At 47.5% G+C, this 22,154-nt stretch overlaps 1 protein-coding gene across 2 annotated transcripts in view; it reads left to right on the top strand.

Annotated features, from left to right (window-relative positions):
* The window catches only part of LIG1 (DNA ligase 1), a 397,262-nt gene that overhangs the window by 331,680 nt on the left and 43,428 nt on the right, over positions 1–22,154 (top strand). For both annotated transcript variants that reach the window (XM_086950012.1, XM_086950011.1), the window contains exon 21: positions 5,703–5,847. In XM_086950012.1, the coding sequence (XP_086806138.1) occupies positions 5,703–5,847 (145 nt within the window). The remainder of the gene's footprint in view (positions 1–5,702; positions 5,848–22,154) is intronic.

Below are 22,154 nucleotides of genomic sequence, written 5' to 3'. Positions count from 1 at the left end.
TGAAGTCCAGGCCCGCCTTCCAGGCACTGAGGGGAGGGGCTCGCTCGCTCTTCCAGGCCTGCGCCAGGTCCCTCTTTGCCACCACCAGCCCCAACAGCAATAGGTGGCGCTTGTAGATGTTGCCCCCAATATTTTCTAAAACGTGCAGAAGGCCCAACCTGGGCGTACGGGGCAGATCCTACCCCAGCACCTCAGACAGGCAATCCCAAACCCCGGCCCAAAACCGAGTCAACCGCTCACAAGACCACACAGTATGAAGGAGGGTGCCCCTCTCCGAACCACACCTCAGGCATTCCGGGGTTGCAATCAGGCCCGCCCGCCACAGACGCTCCCTCGTGAAATAGGCTCGATGCAGATATTTGAATTGAATAAAGCGGAGGCGGACTGCAATGGCAGTCCCCCGGGGGGATTCAAGGGCCTCGCGCCAGTCGTCTTCGTCCAAGGGGCCGACATCGGCCTCCCATAAGGCCTTCAGTGTCGAGAGCGAGGGGGAGCAGTGTGTGACCAAGGAGCGGTAGATCTGGGAGACTTTTTTGTCACCCATGAACAGCTTTGCCTCTATGGGACTGAAGTCTGGGAGCTGTTCCAGCCCTACCAGGCTAGGAGTAAGAGCGTGGCGAAATTGGAGGTAGCGAAAGAACTGGGACTTGGGCATGTTGAACTCAGTGCTGAGTTCCTGAAAGGATTTAAGAGAGGACATGCCCCAAGGACGAAACCCCTATTGCGTCCCAGCCGTCGAAGCCCTGCAGCGACGCCAGCGCCGGCAGCAGGCCATTACGCCACAGCGGAGTCTCCGCCTTAAGTTTACCCCACCACCCCATGCGGTGCAGGGCCCTCCGCCAAACAGCAAACACTACCTGGGTAACACGCAGGAGCAACCGTCTCCTCCTGGCCGAATACAGCAGTGTGTGAAGGGAGGCGTCGCCCATCAGATCTTCCTCTGGTTTTTAAACCAATTGTAAACATTCATTCACCAAAGAGGAACAATTAACTCTGTATATATTGTGTTTTTCATTGTTGTCCTTTTGCGTCCTTCGCTATTTTCCACCCATATGTCACTTGTGCTGTCACTGTTCGTCTCACTATCACGTAGCGCACACAGCCTCCTTGGGTTTCCCACCGCATTAATTTGCTTCCAGTGCTGATATCTCAAACTGTTTGTCTGTTTTTTGCATAAATATGTCTTTAAATATATGATGCTATATGCACTTCTAAATCAAATTGAAAATCCTAGTCTCTCTTTTTTCTATGTCCAGATCCTTTGTAATGTCTTGCACATACAAACGTTTCTGTTACCAAAGTGAATCCAATTGAGATATTGTTGTTGTTTAGACATGTACACCCAGATCGCAATCTGGTCTTCTAGTTATACTCCTGTTGTCTATTCCCATATGACCTCACAGGACATCAGTGTAAACACAAGAAGGTGATTGGAGAGATCCCAATACCTAGAGGGTTTGAGAGGGTTGTTACCGGAGTATATCCTCCCTAAGTAGTATATAAATCACAAAAAAACTCCAAATAACCACGTAGTGATCAGTGGTGCTAGTGAACTAGCTATGCCCGAAGTGAGGGAACAAAGACAAGGGTGGGGGAAGAAACTCTTTTGTGAAAGGTTGTACCTAACCCAACCATGAATATGGGGAAAAAAACTATTTTTGTTTTAATTACCCTCACACACCCTAATGGTATCATGCTTCATCCTCGGGTCACCCTGGCCCCCAAAAGTCAGGGTGGGCTCAACCACAGAGTTTGGGAGATCTTTGAATACATTAAAGACAATGGGGGTTAAAGATAAAATACCTCAGGCAGATCCCCCAGTTTTCATTCATTCTTGGGTCTGCCTGTGTAATTAAAAATATATGTTTCAGTCCGAAACGGCTATAAAGGTCCTAGGCTTTCTTCAGGGCAAGGCTGACCCCCTATGTGAGGCAACTAAAAGGATGGGAGGTCTCCATCCTATCAGTAAAGTGAGGGCAGAGTAGCTGCTCCTTGTGGTATGTTAAAAGTGTGTGTATGTCATCTGCCAGACTCCATCCTATTTGGGGAAGTGGACTTCATCACACAGGACCAGATTAACTATGCGGGTGGTCTTTGATTGAGCAGTCACCCAGCAGTCTACTTATTTAGGTCCCAGTCCTCTGACATCACTCATGACCTGTTCTGTGACATCATTTATGACCTCACTGATGACCTCTCCAGTGACATCATTGACATGACTATTTTGGCACTTGGGACCCAATCCCCTGGGGCCTGACATAATTTATTATGGGGGCTGGGGCACGCAGCCCCCTCCCTCCATGGGCCAATTTCGCCCCAGGGCCCTAACAGTTAAAGGCCCTGGTTCCCACCCACTGCACCATCCATAGTCTCATTAGTGGGGACAGGGGGAGTCCCAAGGCCCCCTGGCCCCAGCAGTCTCCCCTCCTACATCAGGAGCCATCATTGCTCCCGCCCGCAGGAATAAGCTACTAATGCTGGAGCCCTCTCTTATTCTGTTTCCCAACCCACATCACTACGGGCATTGAAACAGATCACAAGTTTGCTCCCAGTGGGCAGGAGCATTTTTGAAGCTCCCGCCCGCTGGAAGTGGGCTTTGTTTGCTCCTGCTTGCCAGGAAATTTGAAAATGTTCCTGATTAGCGAGAGCAAAGAAGCAGATTTACCTGCCTGTGCCACAAAGGGAAAGAAAGCCACTATGTCCCGTGGAGGGTGGGGCTTGGGGGGTAGTAGACGTAGCATCTGAGCTGGCCTCAGGGGATAGGGTCTCTTGATCCATTAATGGCTCTGGTAGGGGGGGCAAGAGGCCTCTACGCCTCATCCCCCTTCATTAAAAAAAATTCAGCCCAGTGGGATGGGGTTCACAGTGCCTCTAGAAGCTGAGGGGGGTGCGTGGGCGCGTGGACCCCCCTCACCTTTATTATACATTTGTCCCCCTGCGTATGGGGTCCCTGGGGCCTATAACTAAGGAATGCGGCTTGACTGCCTTTTTTTTTTCTTAATCACGCTGGAGTCTCGCGTGATTGTTGCATTTTTTGCCTATTTATCTGTTTTTGTTCTCTTGTTTGCCCGAAGGAGGTTCCCTCTGAGTCCCATTCTCCCCTCACCCTCCGTAGAGCCTAGGGTTTCAGGGATTCTCTACCATTCCCCCATGTATCTTACTTTTTTTTTTTAAACTTCAGTACAGGGTACTAAGTCCCTGAGTCCTGTGATAGCTGCCAGCATTATTTCTCTCATGTTGCCGACAGCCAGTCGGAGCATTTTCTCTTGCAGGAGTCTGACTGTTGTGAAAGTGAGATGAACCAAGGGAAAGAAATATATATTTCGCCACAAGGTAGTTTTACTTAGGTCTGCTTTTCCATAGAAATAGTTTTTTGACCCCATTTGACGAATCTTCACAAAACTTTGCTAAGGAAAACATATACATATACACACACACCAAATGTTAATGTGACATCATAGTTGGGTAAAAAGTAACAGTTAAAATGTAACCTTTAACAAGTTGGGTTAACTGATGAATATGCAGTTTACAGAGTTTAAAATGTTAAATTTTAACTTTTATTTTTACCTGAGTAACTATAACTCGCACCTGCACCATGCAGTGTACGAGACGATCAGTGATGTCATAAAATATATCATGACTGATGTAATATGTGAGGTCCGAAGCTGTGCATGGTGAGGGAACCAGTTATAGTTACATGAGAACTGGTGAAGCATTGCATTTTAACTGACCTTTTCAACCAACTAGAACTTCACATTAACCATTACATTTTTTCTGTAAATTTGTGGTTTTTTTTTAATGAAGATTAAGATGTTATAAACATACCTAACTATAACGTCACCTTAACCTTTTTTTTCTTTGTGTGGATTTCTAGAGTTTAATGTGAAGTAATCTCTTATTACCATACGTATGGCCAATCCCCAGCCAGCATTACCTTCTGCTGTGTGTGGTTTGGGGTGGACCACTAGGCCCAAAAGCCAACCCCAGCAGTCAGCAATCGCCCGCCTTGCTTAGCCTTCAGAGGTACACAGGGTTGGCTGCAGGATCTGGCCTGCAGCCCTGCCCTATGTCCAACCACCCCACTCCCCCCTCCCCCCCCCCCCTCAACCCTTGCTTGCACATCCTTCACCTGGTTGCAGCAGCTCACAAACTCAATTCAAGACACTTGCAGGGGAAGGCATGGCCCTTGCCCTCCCATGGAACTCTCAACGCTCGCCCCACTCTCCCACACTGTCCAGGGAGTCGTACCTTCGCTTTTTTTTTCATTTTTAGGACACAGGGGCAGAGTCCCTGTGTTGTGAAATATCTGTTGCAACATTTCTTTTCATGTTGATGACAGTCAATCAGAACACCAGTGGGAGTTTGCGCAAGCCTTTTGCTCCCACTGGAGACCCCCCCCCCCCCAGCCAATATGATCACTCCATTATTTGAAGTTGCGTGATCACTAGACTCTCTTGAGCCTCCCACAAAACCAACTATACAAAGATGTTTAACCTTAATTTCTCAAAACCTACTTAACTGATTTACATCATATCCCAAAACTCACACTTTCTGGGCCAAGATCTAGCTTTCTGTCAAATTTAGTGTAAATCTGTTTACCTGTTTTTGCGGTATCACTGTTCAATTTTATATGGAAAATTGGACGAGGCAATTGTTTTGAGACCCTCCCCCTTTCTTTTTATTCCCTCTGCCCCCGCTTGACATATTGTATTGTATTCAAACTTATAAAGTGCACTGTAACCCTACGGGCATCCTGGCGCTGCGGTACATATGCACTGTCACCATAGTTCCGGAATCGGCATGTTGCTTAGCTAAGCCTGTACTCTAGGGAATAGTCCGGTTTTGACTTTCCCCCTGAACTTCAGCAGATCCTACGACTGCCTCAGGTCAGCTGGGAGACTATTCCAAAAGGCATGCTGCTGCATAGCTGGAAGCTCTTCCGCTTGATTTAGCTCTCTTAATCTTAGGTATATTCACCAGGTTGGTCGAAGAGGAACTCAGGCTGCGGGTGGGAGTAGACCAGCTGATCAGATCACCCCAAAACTTTACAGGAAGAACCTGTGGTAGATAAATTGTATTTTTGGGTATGGTGGGGGGAGTGAGGATTCATGAAGGTTTGCCTAACAGTGCTAAAATTATTAGCAAACCAAAAAACGCTCTCCCTATGGTAACTTGGTCCTAACTAGAACTGCGTAGTGGTGACCTCTTGGTGTATGTAAATGTGAGTGTGTATGTATATGTATTTTTTAAAATCTCATTTTAAGATTATGTATGCTGAGATAACGCACAATTTGGCCGAATTAGTGTGGAAACAATTAATTGAACGACATTTGTACGTTTGACACTGAAAAAATCCTCCACCCTTCTTCAGCCGGCTTTGAAAGCTGAAGTTAGCTAAGAGGGTCATAACTGCCTGTTAGCTCACACCTTAATATAAATTGATTCCTGGATGCGAAATACAGGTGCCTCAGGAATATGTTTAGGACGATATGTTACAATTTGCAGCTCCTTGTGACAAATATTAAAATCTCTGTACTTGAACATAGTATAAATCTTGAATTGGTCTACATTTATGGCTTTTCTAAAATTCCTTGGTGTTATAATCTTCTTCAGTTCATAGTAAACAACTAACTTACTATGTATACTTTTGCATTTTGTCAAGTAATTTCGCATTGTTAATCATCTTCTTTGCCGTGTTTTAGTCTCTTGTGAAGGAACCCTTTGTGAAAAGGCGCAAGCTGTTGCGAGACTCTTTCGTAGAGACCGAGGGAGAGTTTATGTTTGCCACCTTCATGGACACTTCCAACACAGATGAGATTTCGGAGTTCCTGGAGCAGTCTATTAAAGGTATTTAGGAGACCACCTCTGTCTGGGGGTCCTGGCCAGCACCGGTGCCATAATGTTTGACCATTGTTTCTACACTAGCCATGGTTTTTTATACATAGGCACTCAAATTATGCACCTATATTGGGCTATGGTATTGTATCTGCTACAGATCAGATTAGTAGCTGCTGAATGCTATTAAAATATATATATATATATATATATATATATATTTTTTTTTTCATTTGAAGTGACCCTTGGTATACATATATATTTTTTCTATGTTCATTCAATGTGGGTATGCACTAGCACTTTAAAAAGCGGGGTAATTTGCTAAGCGCAGTCATGCGATCAAGGCTGATTGCACGGCCGAAACGCGTCAAAGCAAAAGAGAACTGGAATAAAAAATATTTGCACTATGAAAGGTCTGCACTCGTCATTTCTGCACCAAGCAGTGGAAGGTGTCACGAGGCTAAGTGATATTTAGGGCCTGTTGCCGGTTCGCAGACCCCTCCCAGGAAGCAGGCTCCTTAGTCTGTTTGCCCGTCAAGGTTTCCTGTCAGCTGTATCGCGGGCTCGTAGTACTGCTACGGCGGGTACCCCAGGGGCACTGAGGAAAGTTTTGAATAGAGGAAACTGACGGAGCTCCCCGGTCGCAGCACAATCATTTTGAAACCACAGGAGTCGGAGAACGACAGCGGGAAGCGAGGAAAGCTGCCATACGTCGGAAGATATCGCTCGGCTGAGCAGGTACAGGACTGGGCAGCTTCTGGATGTTTTAACACTGGTCAGACAAGCATCCGAGTATCCGTATTGCTGCGAGGGTTGGGAGGTGTGCTTGTCCCCTTACTAACCTAGGATACTGTTGGTGCTTTGCTTTGCCCTGCAACGTCATTGGGATTTTTTTCAAGGAGCATATATTTTCAAACTAATCCAGTTGGATGTCTGCTGACGCGCTTAGCTCGCCGTGCGAGCTCGCCGCGGAGGAAATGTTCTCAGATTATATTGAGAACCAAGTAATTGCCAATACTGAAGGAAACGATTAATCTAATGCCAGAACGAATGGTTTAAAGGAGAATTTTAAGCTGCTGGGAAAATATAACGCCAGGACCAGTCAAACTGGTGGGAGACGCGCTCAGACTGAAGTGATACCTAGATGTAGGAAGAATCCCTAGGGGGCTATGCATTATGATAGCCCCCAGTTACGAGGCGCCAAACCCTTTGATGATGGCAGAATGGGATGAGTGTAACCTCGAATAATCAAGACGACTGGTTCAAGTACTGGTGAAGTATGCTGAAATCGATAGGGCAGAACTACAAACCAAAATTGAAGCCCTAGAGGAAAGCATGAAACAGCAGGAAGGAGAGTCCCGGCTGGGACAGAAAATGAGGGAAGAAATGACAAATAGACTGGCGAAAGAGGAAGAAAAAATAAAGGGGCGCAAAACGTATACATTTAAGAGAGACCGTGACGATTATGCCAATGGCCAAATCTTTGTTTGCTCGCTGCTATTATTCACTAAGGGCAGCCCCAGCAAACAAGCGTATGCAGGGTGACAACTGATCAAACAAACAGCGTGTAGAATTATCCTCAATGTCAGAATTAAGCTCCGCACCTGAAAGCGAATCAGAAAATGAAGGTGCCAGAAAAAATATGGTGCATGGGATCAAGCAAGCGTTGGGGAAAGAATTGGACATTTTAAAGCAGGGCAGAAGGGACACTCTGAGACCACGCAATCAGGGAATGGTCGCAAAACAAATTCCCAAAGGAGACTGGGGAGACGCCAGGCCCGCAGGAAATGGAGAGTCCAAGAAGCTGGGCTGGGGCCAAGCCAAAACGAAACTAGTCATCTCCATAGAAGAACCGCAAAGCTCTGACATAGTGCTATTTAATGGCCAGTTTTACTAACAGGTTCAAGGTGTTGCAATGGGGGCCAGTTTCCCCCCCAGGCATGCCTGTCTGTTTATGGGCTGGTGGGAGGAACTGGGCCTCATGCGCAAATATGAACATGTATATACCACGAATATTGTCTCCTTTGATGCGTTTTATAGATCTTTTTATTGTGTGGCGAGGAAGTAAGGAAAGTGGTTTGGAATTCATAGATTAAATCAATCAGAATGATTTTAATCTTAAATGTTTGAGGCATGTGGGCTGCTGAATTCATATCTGTGCATATATCGCCGCCTAGTGTTGGGTCCGGATGATTGCACATTGTTGTCCTGGAAGAGTCTTCAAAGTATCACGAGATAGGTGGCTCCTCCCCTGGACTACAGTGCGCATGGGCATCCTCTCCATCCTCAGATTGTTTTTTTCCGCCATTGGGTTCGGATGTACTTTCTTGTTCGAGTTCGGAATCAGTATAAAACTCTTTGCATATCGCGTCGAAGACCAAGGCCGTGCCTGCTGCGCACCTGGCGCTCGAGTCGACGCAAGGCCGCAAGCATGCTGGTGATCCACCAAAGCAGATCGGATCGAAGACGCCGCCGATCTCGAAGAAGGTCGGTTCGTCTCAGGTGCTTCCTCCAATTAAATACGGACTGCCCCCGACCGCTCGATCCAAAGCGTTCGAAACTCAAAAGGGCGCCAAAGCGTCCAAGAAGGTGTCGGGACCTTCCAAGTCTCAGTCCATTCCAGAGGAGGTAATATTCCAAGCACCCTCGTATGACAATCAGTCGAAGCTCTTCATCGACTCGGATTCTGGCAGGCTCACCATTCACAAACGAAAAATCGCTCCAGAACATCCTTTGGAGTCATACAAGATCCCTCTCAAAAAGGAAAAGGGATTCAGCCACCTCACCTGTTCTCTTCGAACCTGTGGAGTCATATACCCAACAATATGCCTATTCTTCCACATGCAGCGATGAGGATGTGGGAGAGGGTTACGGTCAGATTGAATTTAATTATCCTGCTGACGCAGATAAAGATGAACCTCAACCCTGGAATGACCCGGTTGACCCTGATGAGCCACACACTGCGCCTGATGCTCAGTCCTATTATGTCAAGACCTCGCCTACTGAAGACACGGCGGCGTTTAACGCTTTACTAGAAAGGGCGGCCATTAACCATGACGTGGAAATGCATGCAGATCCAGTGGAGGAGGACTTTCTGTTCGATACTTTCTCCACCTCGGAAAAATCAGTAAAGACATTGCCTATGCTGAAAGGTGTCCTGTAACATGCTACTGACATTTTCAAGGAGACCACCAGGGCAAGGGTTGTAAACCCAAGGATTGAAAGAAAATATCGGCCTGTGCCTGTGGACCCTACGTACATCAGGGGCCAGCTCCCATTGGACTCCTTAGTTGTGGCTAATGCTCGCAAGAGAGCAAACTCTGACTAGCGGTGATGCTCCTCCTCCAGACAAAGAATCCAAGATCTTGGAAGCTTCTGGCAAGCGTGCAGCTGCTCAAGCGGCTAATATTTAAAGGATCGCAAATATACAGGCCCTATTAGCCAGATACGATAGGGCTCACTACGACACGTTAGAAAAGCTAATGTAAAACACCTGCCTGATGCTTATAAGCAGGGAGCTGAAATGCTAATACAGGAAGGAAAGTTGATTTTGAATGCATCCATCAAGTGTGCACTCGATGCAGCAGACACGGCAGCTAGGACCATCAACACTAGTGTTATGCTGAGACGTCATGCCTGGCTCCACATCTCTGGTTTTAAACCAGAGATCCAGACAACTTTGCTTAATCAGCCAGTTAACCCTGACTTTCTTTTTGGTCCTGATGTAGACACAACCCTTGAAAATATTAAGAAAGACACTGAAACAGCAAAATCCATGGGGGCCCTGCAGTCACAGCAGTTATGGGGCAGTTCCTTTCGTCGCTCCGGTAACAGGGGAGCCGCTAGAGGTCAAGCATTGCAGCAAGCCCAATACAACAAGGGGAGCACGCAGACCACCTATAACAAAAATAACAGGGATGGATATCGTGGAAACAGCACCAAAGGCAGAGGATGTGGAAATAACAATGCCAGATCCTCCGCCCCCAACAAACAGTGACGCCTTGTTACTGCCCCCTGACCATTTAACACCGGTCGGGGGAAGACTCCAGCAGTTCCTGCCGGTTTGGGAAGGCATCACCACAGACAGGTGGGTGAGACAACTTATCCAATATGGCTATTGTCTGAAACTAACCTCCACTCCCCCCAACATACCCCCAAGGCACCGTCCTATGTCCACAGAGCACATGCACTTATTGCAGCAAGAAGTACTCTCCATGCTGCAAAAAGGGGCAATAGAACTCGTGCCTTTAGTACAGCAAGGTACAGGGGTGTACTCTCTGTACTTCTTAATCCCAAAAAAGGACGGTTCCCTGCAGCCCATTCTAGACCTCAGACCCCTGAACCAGTACATCTTGTCAGAACATTTTCATATGTTGACTTTGCAGCAAGTCCTACCATTGCTCAGTCAGGGAGACTTCCTGGCAACCTTAGATCTGAAAGATACATATTTCCACATTCCCTTCCTCCCAGGTCACATGAAGTATCTCATGTTCACCGTCAACAACCAGCATTACCAGTTCAAGGTCCTGCCTTTTGGGGTCACCACTGCCCCCAGGGTGTTCACCAAGTGCTTAGCGACTGTGGCTGTGCACCTTTGGAGACAACACATCCATGTCTATCCCTACCTGGACTACTGGCTTGTCCAAGCAAAGTCAGCCCAGCAGTGTGCCAGCCACATGTCACGCACAATTCACCTCCTACACAGTCTAGGATTCTCATTGAATTACCCAAAGCCGCACCTTCATCCCACTCATGTACAACAGTACCTAGGTGCAACAATAAACACTAACAGCAACAGCGCAGCCAAACTCTGCCAGAGTCAACAGCATGCAGTTGCCAATTCAAAAATTCAGGCCCCAGCACTCGCTCCCAGCGCAGGTATTCATGAAGCTGATCGGTATGATGGTCTTCTGCATCTTCAAAGTCCCGCACGCAAGGCTACACATGCGTCTGCTTCAGGAGTGCTTGGCATGACAGTGGAACCAGGCTCATGGGCATCTGAAAGACCTAGTGTTGGTGACCGGTCGTGCATACAACTCTCTGCATTGGTGGAACACACAAAACCTTTGCAGGGGACGACCGTTCCAAAGCCTGTCCCACAAATAGTGCTGACGACAGACGCATCTCTCCAGGGCTGGGGAGCGCATGTCCTCCATTATACCGTGCAGGGACTATGGACGACGCAGCAGCAAAAAAGATGCATATCAATCTGTTGGAGCTGATGGCAATCTTCATGGCGATGAAGGCATTCAAATTGCACCTGTGCAACAAAGTCGTGCTGATCCGGATGGACAACATGACTGCAATGTATTACATCCAGAAGCAGGGAGGCACACACTCTCCAACTATCTCATCTAGCCCAGAGCATGTGGAAGTGGGCTATCCAGAGGAACATCTTCCTCATGGCAAAACATCTCCCAGGCAAAGACAACCAGATGGCATACCTGCTCAGCAGGCACAGCCATCAGATGCACGAGTGGGAGATACACCCCTCAGTGCTCCAACCATATTTCCAGCAGTGGGGTCATCCAGAGATAGATCTGTTTGCCACAAAGGAAAACGCAAAATGCCAAACCTGCGCCGCCAGGTTCCCACACCCACAGTCTCAGGGCAATGCGATATGGATGAACTGGTCAGGCAGATTTGCGTACGCTTTTCTTCCAGCACCGCTCATACCGCTAGTGGCAGGCAAACTGCGGCAGCACTCCATCATGCTCATCCTGGTTGCTCTAACGTGGGCAAGGCAGGCCTGGTACACCACGTTCCTGGAACTTTCAGTGGTGCCTCACCAACGGATGCGCCTCACGCCCAGTCTCCTCACTCAGAGCCATGGAGACATTCAGCACCCAGATCCACAACATTTGAGCCTTGCAATATGGCTCCTGAGGTCATAGAGATTGGCTACCTCAACTTGCCCCCTGACTGTATGAACATCATCAAGGAGGCAAGGCGACCTACAACTAGGGCATACTATGCAGCCAAATGGAAGCGATTTGTCATCTACTGTTCCAATAATGACATTAGTCCGCTAGATGCGTCCACGCAGAACATCATGTTATTTGTTGCATCTATACAGATGCAATCTGGCATATAGTTCCATCAGGATACATTTGGCCGCCATGGCAGCATATCTTCAAAACAGGCAGCATCTTTCCCTTTTCAGAGTGCCTGCCATTAAGGGTTTTTTGGAAGGACTCAAAAGAGTGATCCCTCCCAGACACCCTCCTTCACCTGTCTGGAATGTAAACATAGTTCTCACCAGACTCATGGGGCCACCCTTTGAACCTCTTAATTCTTGTGAGATACAGTTTCTTACATGGAAAGTGGCTTTTCTGATAGCCATCACATCGCTAAGAAGAGTTAGTGAGCTTCAATCCCTAACAATTCAAGAGCCTTTCCTACAAATTCATGCTAATAGGGTAGTGCTACGTACCAACCCTAAATTCATGCCTAAGGTGGTGTCGCAGTTCCACATTAATCAAACCATAGAACTGCCAGTTTTCTTTCCAAATCCTGATTCTGTGGCAGACCGAGCACTGCATACCTTAGATGTTAAAAGAGCTCTCCTGTATTACATTGACAGGACAAAAGACTTTAGAAAGACTAAACAACTGTTTGTTGCCTTCTTTTCACAACACAAAGGCTACCCTATTTCCAAATCAGGTATAGCCAGATGGATTGTTAAGTGCATACAAATCTGTTATCAAAAAGCTAAACGCACATTAACAGTTCCCCCAAGAGCGCAATCCACACGCAAGCTAGGGGCATCCATGGCTTTCCTAGGTAACATTCCCCTAGAGGATATATGTAGAGCAGCCACATGGACCACCATACATACATTTACCAAACACTACTGCGTAGATGTACACTCCAAACAGCAAGCTGCTGTAAGACAGGCTGTTCTCAAAACCCTTTTTCAGACTGCTGCAGCTGGCACGGGCAACCACCGCTAAGGAGGTAACTGCTATTTATTCTATGCACAGATATGAATTCAGCAACCCACATGCCTCGAACGGAATATGCTACTTACCAGTATGCATCTGTTCTTGGCATGTAGGGCTGCTGACATTCATATCCCCCACCCTCCTCTGCTGTGCCTGTAGCAGCTGTAGCAGTCAATCATTCTCAGGCATGGTCATCACTTACTGTATTACACTCCATCTCTGCCACAATGGCGAAAAACAATCTGAGGATGGAGAGGATGCCCATGCGCACTGTAGTCCAGGGGAGGAGCCACCTATCTCGTGATACTTCGAAGACTCTACCAGGACAACAATGTGCAATCATCTGGACCCAACACTAGACGGCGATCTATGCACAGATATAAATGTCAGCAGCCCTACATGCCAAGAACAGATGCATACTAGTAAGTAGCATATTCCTTACCTTTACTATTAGCAAGCGCTCAGTGACCTTTTAGATGTTGAAGTTTTAACTGAAATAATAATGTTTTAACCACTACCCTTTTTAGAAAACCGACTGCGAGGAATGCATTTTTACACGTGTCGAGTGCACACCCTTCACATTTAATCAGAAGCATCCCCTATGAGGAGATGCTCCGTATTCGTCGCATCTGTAGTGATCCAGAAGATGCGAGGATCAAATAACTGGAGAGTAGTGCCGGATTCCTAGCCAGGGGCTACAGCACTGAAGTAGTGGAAGCCGCTATGAAAAAATCCCAGGCAAGGACCAGAGAGGATCTCCTTGTGTATAAATCTAAAACCCCGCAATTGGCTGTAGAACAAAAGACACAACCGGTTAGGCTTATTTTAACATATTCCGAACAGGAGAAAGAACTGAGGCGCATCAGAAGACGTAACTGGCACTTTATTCTGGATGATCCTGTGATAGGTGACCTGATGCCCTCCAATCCCTCCATCTCTTTTAGAAGATCAATGAGTATGGGGAATATGTTGGTCAAAAACAGTCAGGAGAGCTATCGGAAAGGTATGTGGTTGACCATGAGAAGGGGATTTTTTGATGTCTGTCATGTAAGGCCTGCCAGTTTGGGAGTAATACCAGGACCTATACTACTACGTTTTCCAAAACTGTTAGGGAAATCAAACAACACCTAACATGTAAGTCTGTTTTCGAATGTGACTGTCATCTAAAGTATATAGGCAGTACCAAGCTGGCAGTCCACAAACGTATCCTGCAGCCTCTAAGGGAAATAACCAATAAGGATCAGAGTTACCCAGTTGCGAGACACTTCCAGGCAGTACATGACAGCAATCCACAACATTTACGTTATTTTGCTAACAAAGCTATACCCATGATAAAAAAAGGGGGGTAGAGAGGCTAAATTACGACGCCTGGAGACTAGTTACATTTTGGAGTTAGACTCCAAGTCTCCGGGTGGGCTCAACGTAACTGAAGATCTTTATACTTTTTTATGATTGCCAATTTTATTCCTCTCTAGCAAATAACTGTAGAATGGTCAACCGCTAATGTATGAGATATGAATTTAAGATGAAATTGTTTATTTGTTTCTTCATGCAAAATATCTAGGAATTGATGAATTGTAGACTTTCTCACATCATTTGGAATTTGCCACAGAAACCGTATTTATGCGTAGAACGGATTTTTGAGCTTGGTTTTAATGATTGTTTTTTAGACAGAAGGGTAGTTTTTATCTTTGTGTCTTTTTACTGCTCATTTTTAAGTAGGGTTGTCTTTTTGTATTTGCTATTTATACAGTGTTTTAATAAGGTTTTTCCATTAGCCTTTCCATACCGTAGATAGAATCCCTACCAGATGAATCCCAACAGTAGATAGCATACGTTTGCACACCTGAGAGAACTTGAACTATGAATGTTTCCGTAACTGCACTTTATTGGCATCATTCACTTTGATTCCAAGTACGGTAGCACTAAGTCATTTTAATTATTTATTGAGAAAGGGATGCATGTAATTAGTAATTAATTGAGTTTTCTGAAGTACATAAATAGCATTAGCTACAGAATGGAAGAATGTACTTCAGTGAAATGACCGCAATGAATAATGGCACACAGCGGAGCCACACTATATAGATCAATAAATATATGAGAATAATAAAGGACTTGTGAGCAGGGCAACACAAGCAATCAAGTAACTAGTATTTATATTTATTTTTATTAGGTGTATCTATATGTATTTTTTCAACTTGTTTGGACATTATATGTAGATAGGTTTTCATTTCCCTGTTTAGGGAGCACTTTTTAGTTATCACATTATTTATTATATTATTAATCAACTGTAGAAACTGGGTCAACAATGCATTTATGCCAAAACTCAAATGGAAAGAGATTATGTAAAATGTTGGAAATTGTCATCATTTAGCATTCAGAAGCATTTATGCTGATATGTATGTATATTAATATTTATATATTCTTTTGAAGTGACCCTTGGTATACATATATATTTTTCAATGTTTATTGAATGCAGGTATGCACTAGCACTTAAAGAAGAGGGGGCATTTGCTAAGCGCAGTCATGTGATCAAGGCCTCTTGCACGGCCGAAACGCGTCCAGGCAAATGAGAACTGGACTAAAAAATATTAGCACTATTGAAGGTCTGCACGCAATTCCAAGAAAAATGGGAGTGGGGTCAAAAACAGTGTTTTCCCAATGTTATTTCCTACAGAGAATTTAGTCGCGACTACAGCCCAAACCACTGGAGGGAATTACACTAAAATTGGCAGAAAGGAAGATCTTGGTCCAGGAAGAACCCTTTTTAGGTCTTGGCTGCGAAAGGCTGCGCTTTCGCAGTCTCGCTGGCTGGAATTTATGTTTTAGAGTTGGGAACTTAAACCCGCCCCTCTTCTCCATTGGCTGTATTTCTAAACGAAGGCCAGCCATTGGAGGAGAAGGGCGTCACTCAGTTTAAGCCCTGTCTTTTTCGGATTCGGGGGCGTCTTTTTTTCACTTCTTTCTTGTTTTCTTTCTCTCCTCTTCCCATTGGCTGGAATTGTACATTCCAGCCAATGGGAAGAGGAGAGAACGAAAACCACGCCCTCGAATCCGAAGTTGTCGGCGCTTTGCTGAAGCCATTTAGAAGTAGAGAAGCTGCCGAGTCCTCCGGTGAGTGTTAACTTTCTTGCCTCTGTTCCCTGATTCTTGCTTTCCTGCCCTCTCGGTGTGCTTGCTTTCCTGCCCCCTCGGTGTGCTTGCTTTCCTGCCCCCTCGGTGTGCTTGCTTTCCTGCCCCCTCGGTGTGCTTGCTTTCCTGCCCCCACGGTGTGCTTGCTTTCCGGCCCCCTCGGTGTGCTTGCTTTCCGGCCCCCTCGGTGTGCTTGCTTTCCGGCCCCCTCGGTGTGCTTGCTTTCCGGCCCCCTCGGTGTGCCTGCTTTCCGGCCCCCTCTGTGTGCCTGCTTTCCGGCCCCCTCTGTGTGCTTGCTTTCCGGCCCCCTCGGTGTGCTTGCTTTCCGGCCCCCTCGGTGTGCTTGCTTTCCGGCCCTCTCGGTGTGCTTGCTCTCCGGCCGCTAAATGCTGACACGAGCTGTGGAGGGGAATCCTCACACCGGGGCAAGGCGGGGGAGACCGCAGCAGACCGCAGCCCAACCCTGAGAGGAGATAGAGCAGGCCAGATCCCAAGGGGAAGTGAGGTAGCGGGAGATAGGGGCAAAAGAGGGGGCTCCTAGCAGGAGGGCAGAGATGGAGGCAGGACAGGCCGGAATCTACGGGAGGGGTTGGGGGTGTCCAGCCACCGAGGGAGGCGGACAGCACACGCAGCCGAAGAAACTAACCCATCCCGTCAGTGCAGGGAGAACTGCCCTCGAACACCCCTGGCATCAATCAGCCCTCCTCGAAGCACTCCCGCAGCCCTCCAGGCACTACCGCCCGCTTCGACAACCTGCTGAGTCCCTGGAAGCCCCCCTTGACAATTTACTTGCAACACCTCACTGAGCCCCCTGCCACTCCCCTGCAGCCCTCCCTGCCCCGGTCTGCTGCCTTGGGGACAAATCGCTGTATGAACCGGTGGTCCTTGGCTTGCGAGCCAGGACCCCCAGCGCCTGCACCAGCTGCGAGAAGTGCGAGCCAGTAAACACCGCATTAGATACAGCGAGGAGGAGAAGATGCGACTCTTCCTGTGCGTGTCCTGCATGCTGGGTACAGTATCTAGTTATATACTTGCCACATTTGCATAGTTGTTAATGTTGCATAGCTGGTAACGTTTCGTGCTATAAGAGGATCCTTTCTGCAGTTGCATATTTGGTACAGTCATAAAGTTGAAACATACGGTACAGGTATAGTCGGTGAGGTTGAATATCTGGTACTGTCACATACACAGGCGCTGGAAGTAAGGGTGCGGGGTGAAGCGCCAGAGTTCAGCAGGAGAAAGAGCAGTAAGGAATCCTGTGCATTCTGCCTTTATGTCACATCTGTGCTTAACAAAATACAGAGGTCAAAGGTCAGGCAATGCCTTCTGGCAAACGACTGCTTATTCATGTAACAAAAAAAACTGACGTGTACCTTTCTCTCTCTGACTGCAAACTGAGAGGTTTCGTAAAAGTGACCTGTGTGACAATCTTGGAGTGGTACAGGGAGTGCAGGTAAAAAGGCTGTAGGAATTCAATTGTGTTCTAACAGAACAAAATATAAATATCTGTGTATGCACCATAATCATTTCAAAATATATCAGCAATTCCGAAAGCACAAATTAAGCACATTGCTTGTCATTCTGAAGTTTGGTGCAAACAAAGACTTTATTGGGATCAAAACAATTCCAGACACTTCACTCTGTGATGCACACATGATAAATATTTCCTGAACCCCAATTTCTACACATATGCTACACTTGTATTTTTTGTGCGACGCTTGGACAGGGATATAGCATTGGTAGCATCACCCCCTCTCTGCGCATTGTTCCAGCACCGCTGGTCACATAGTTTACTACCCTACATTGTTGGCACAGTGGGGAGAAGACCGGGGCTGGCGGGGTTGGGGATTCTGCCTCTGCTTGCACCAGACTCTGTGATGCAGATTTATGGAAGGATGTCTCACCGTGGTCGCCTTTAACCTGGTGGAGGTGGGAGGAAGCATGGGGCGCAGGTTAAATGCATGGTACAGACAGTCAGATGCTATAGTTGTTCATCTGGAGCAGTCGCACAGGTGAAACATACAGTTCAGTTATGTGCTGGGTTCCAGTTGAATATCTGTTTTTTCGCATCGTCTGTAGTCCTATGTAGTTGGTGCTGTAAGTAGAAAGAAGGCATGTGGCACGCGAGGGTGGATGTTCTAGCTCTGTCTGTCCAGACTCTATGGTCCTTATATGTGGACAAGGGTCTCTGCGTTTTCGCCCCTCTCCGAATGGAGGTGGGAGGAGGCAGAAAGCATCAGTTATTCCACAGAGCAGGTGTGTGTGCGTGTGGCTTTCTGTGTGTGTGACTCTGTGTCTTCTAATACTCACTACTACTCTCTAATGCCCACCTATTGCCATTGTAAATGACAATACCATTTATTTATGTTTTTTTTAAAAAACAAAAATGAAAGAAATTCCATTTGCAATGCCAATAGCTCGAACTTTAACAAAGCCGAGGCCATTGCATTGTAAATGCTTGTTATTTGGTTTAAATCCGTTCAGTAGTTTTTGAGACATAAAAAAAGAGGAAAGAAAAAACTGTGTGTATATATAGGGATGCGGATCCTCCAAGGATCCGATGGTCCTCGTGCTGAGGCCATCTTGGGACTCCGCTTCAGCCTAGTCCCACATAAAATGTGTAGAAAAGAAAAGGGGACCGGGTAGGAATACCCTGACACCCTAATTGTGGTCCTGGAATCCCCTGGTGACCCCGACAGGGCCGCAAAGCATGTTTGAGGTTTTTTTTCCCCACGGGATCACGACTGAGCGGCAAATCTGCATCAATTTTTTTTTTTTAAACCGCGAGCTCCCGCACTTGTTTTTATGAAGCCCATGGGTGGGCCATGTCCCAGCGGCATTTATTTGGAGAAAAAAGTGGGCCGCACAGCTCCTCCTTCTCAGGCTCTTTTAGCCCGGGGACCACTTGTTCCATGGGGCAAACTCTGTTGCACACCCGGGGACCACCACCTCCCCAGTGCTAAGTAACACAAAAGGGTGGGGGCCATGGACCCGCCCCGGGTACCATTGCCTCCCAGGACCAAATATTTTTCTTAAAGAATGGGAGAGTGTCCATGCGCCCACTTACCCACACCTTTATCGGCCCCGGGGACCACAACCTCCCCAGGGTGGGCCGTGCACAAAAAAGGAAGGGGCCAAGCGGCCCATTTCCCTGAGCCATACATGGCCCTGGGCACCACTGCCACCCCCCCTCCCCCCAAGGCCGGCTCCTACAATGTCCTGAGGTGCCAACTCCTGGGACACAGCTGTGTACGTTTCCTTGGTGGGAGCTTGGACAGATCCCGCCAAGCAAAAGCAAACACTCCGGTTCCTGTGGGCGGGAGTTGTCAAAGTGTTCCCGCCCACGGGAAGAGGAGGTTTCCTCTTTCCCTGGCCCCAGGTATGCGGGTGCAGAAAGATGAAACAATTGCTCCTGTACGTAGGGAGCTGCCTTTTCAGCAGCTCCCTCCATGCAGCAGCAATGCTGGCACCCATTGAAGGCAGAGACCGTGGGAGCCTTGAGACCAGTAAGCTGTGATCTCGGGGGAAGTGGTATAATTTTCCCATCTCTGTTGCGAGAGGCTCCCTATACCCAGTGAACTCTCTCAGAGGGGTCTCTGAGACTCCAAGGCCTACATACTGGAACCTTCCCCAAAAAGGGGAGTGGGGTCATACCATACCTCAACTGGGAGTGGCTCCCTAGGTGCTGTGGACTCTCTCAGCGGGTTCGCTGAGACTCCAGAGTATAAATATTGGATCTTTTCCCAACAAGGGGTGAAGGAGTGCTTAGCCAAAGGGCACAAAAGGACAGGGGGCTAGGCAGTGTAGTGGGCAAGGGGAAAGATTCAGGTGAGCGGGGATAGAAGCAAAGGGAGTAAGACCAAGAAAGAAAGAGTGCTAAATGGGAACAGATAGGTAGATAGGAGAGTAGAAAAAAGCAGAGTTACAGAAATACGACAAGGGGGGGTAGGGGGGGGGGGAGGGAGACTGGGAGAAAAACTGTGCCCTAAGTCCGGCTGGGTAGGTGACGGTCCGGGGATGAACCCAGGCCGATCTCCTTAATAGCTGAACAGAGCAGCTCCACCGGGCGTCGAACATAGTGTTCGGACTCCAGTGTCAGGATGGAGATCAGGAGTACTCCGAGATTGTCCGATTTTTGGAAGGTGAGGGGGGTGAGAAACAATGGTCCAAATGAATTCCAGACACCATCTTGAGGTCAGGCCCAGTCTTGATAGGATTATGTAAGGAAGATTTCAGCTGAGAGAAAAAGTCACAACTGGCGGCCATGTTAGGGTCAGGCACCCATCAGCCTCAGCTGCGACCCTGTTGGATTATGAACTAGTAACATTTACTTAGGACTTTTGGAAGGCAAGGCACTTGATATGTATCACACTTCAGGCTTCCTACCAAGAGCATCTCCACAATGGAGCCACCATCTCAGGTATCAGTGAACAGGTCAGTCCAGGCAGATCAGACCTGTGCACATCCAAAGGAGATTGTTTAAATGTCGCTGGCATACATCTTGGATAGCCCCTCCCACCGTCCTGTGCCACCTCGCACCTCCAACTTCTCTCCTCATGGGTCTCACTGTCTTGCTCAGGGGCTCCAAATCTTCCAGGCCCTGTGAGGTCTCACCAATAACAATCATTGGTCCAGCCCATTCCAATCAATGGCCTGGGCTCCCCTCCCCCACTCCGTGCAGTCGTTATGCAGCCTTCAACTCTCCCACAGTGATGCACCTCAGCAGGCACTCTAACTCACCCAGCTGGGGACCCGAAGGCCTTTACCCCTCAGGGCCCACCAAAGTCTCCGATGTGGCTGCTGGGAGGGGGCTCTCTACTTCTCTAGCACCCTCCAGCGCGACTGCTGCTGATGACCACATCATTCACCAGGCAGCCTGGCCGCTCGGCCCGCTTCACACGTCCCTACCATCACAGTGTCTGAGCGGTCCCTCTTCGGCACTCGCATACTCCTGTGGCTTCAGTACGCCTTTCAGGCTGCTTCCCTCCGTACTTCTCCAAGGTTCCAAGAAACTACACTTTTGTTTCAAAATCTACTCAAGAGAACAACCCTGTCATTTGATAAGGGACCTGAATGTACCAATTTCAGAAATTAAGGCGTAATGGTTCAGGCCATCTTCGAGGTCAATTTGAGCAGTGGCCATTTTGAGTATTGTCTTAGAGTGAGTGCCTAGATTGGATTGCCAGTAACCAGAACACGCTGATTCCAAGATGCCCATCTGTTGGCTATAGTTCTTCTTGTTCGCGGTGCCGCTCATACACCCTGAAATGTGTGTCTACGAGCAGAAAACGCAATGCAGTGTGCAATGCAAAGTTTGAAAAAACTGCACATGAGGAGTCTTGGAAAGAGGGGAGTTCCCCCTGAGGCCCGTAATCTTCGATGGAGTTGCAGTTGTCAACGTGCACACCGATGTACCGCTGAAGAGCCAGTGACCTCACGGATGACATCATCCACAGAAGCACTCGCACATCTACTCCCAAGCCTATACAACCTCTCATACAGCCCCATAAATACTCACATACCCATTCCCAGAACCATACAAGTACTCACACAGCTACTCACTCATCCGTAGAGCTACGTATAGAACCAGTCACTTACCCATACAGCCACTCACACAGGCAAACACTCACCCCCACAGCTACTCACACCTCCACTAATTCACTTATACAGCCATTCATTCTCACACAGCCTCTTAACACAGACACTTACTCACCCATACAACCACTTGCACACCCACACAAACACTTGCTTACCCATTTATGCATCCGTACAGGCATTCACATCCGCTCACTCACCCATACATCCATTCCCACATGTACTCTACAATACAGCCACTCACACCAACTCACTTAACCAAACAGCCGCTCACTCACCCATTAAGCCACTTCCACAGTCACTCATACAGCCATTCAGACACTCACTCATAGTTTCTTACACACACACACACACCCACCCTTACCACCACTCGCCCAGCTCCTCACACACCTACTTATACACCCATACAGGCACTTCGACACCCACTCATACACAGATGCACTCACATAGTATATGTTAGACTTAGTGTTGTATACTTACTGGATGATGTCATTTGAGATGTTATGAGTGATGTAATAAGTGAGGTCATGAGCAGTGCATTGCAGGGTGTTAGTTATAGTTAGCTTAGTTATAGTTGGCTCATTCAACTAAAACTTCTGAATTTCACCAGTATTGTAGAAGTGAAATCTGAGCCTAACTAGAACTTCC

Source organism: Lissotriton vulgaris, unplaced genomic scaffold, assembly GCF_964263255.1.
Source record: "Lissotriton vulgaris unplaced genomic scaffold, aLisVul1.2 SCAFFOLD_1535, whole genome shotgun sequence".
NCBI classification, from domain to species: Eukaryota; Metazoa; Chordata; class Amphibia; order Caudata; family Salamandridae; genus Lissotriton; species Lissotriton vulgaris.
This window is presented reverse-complemented; position numbering and strand designations above follow the sequence as displayed.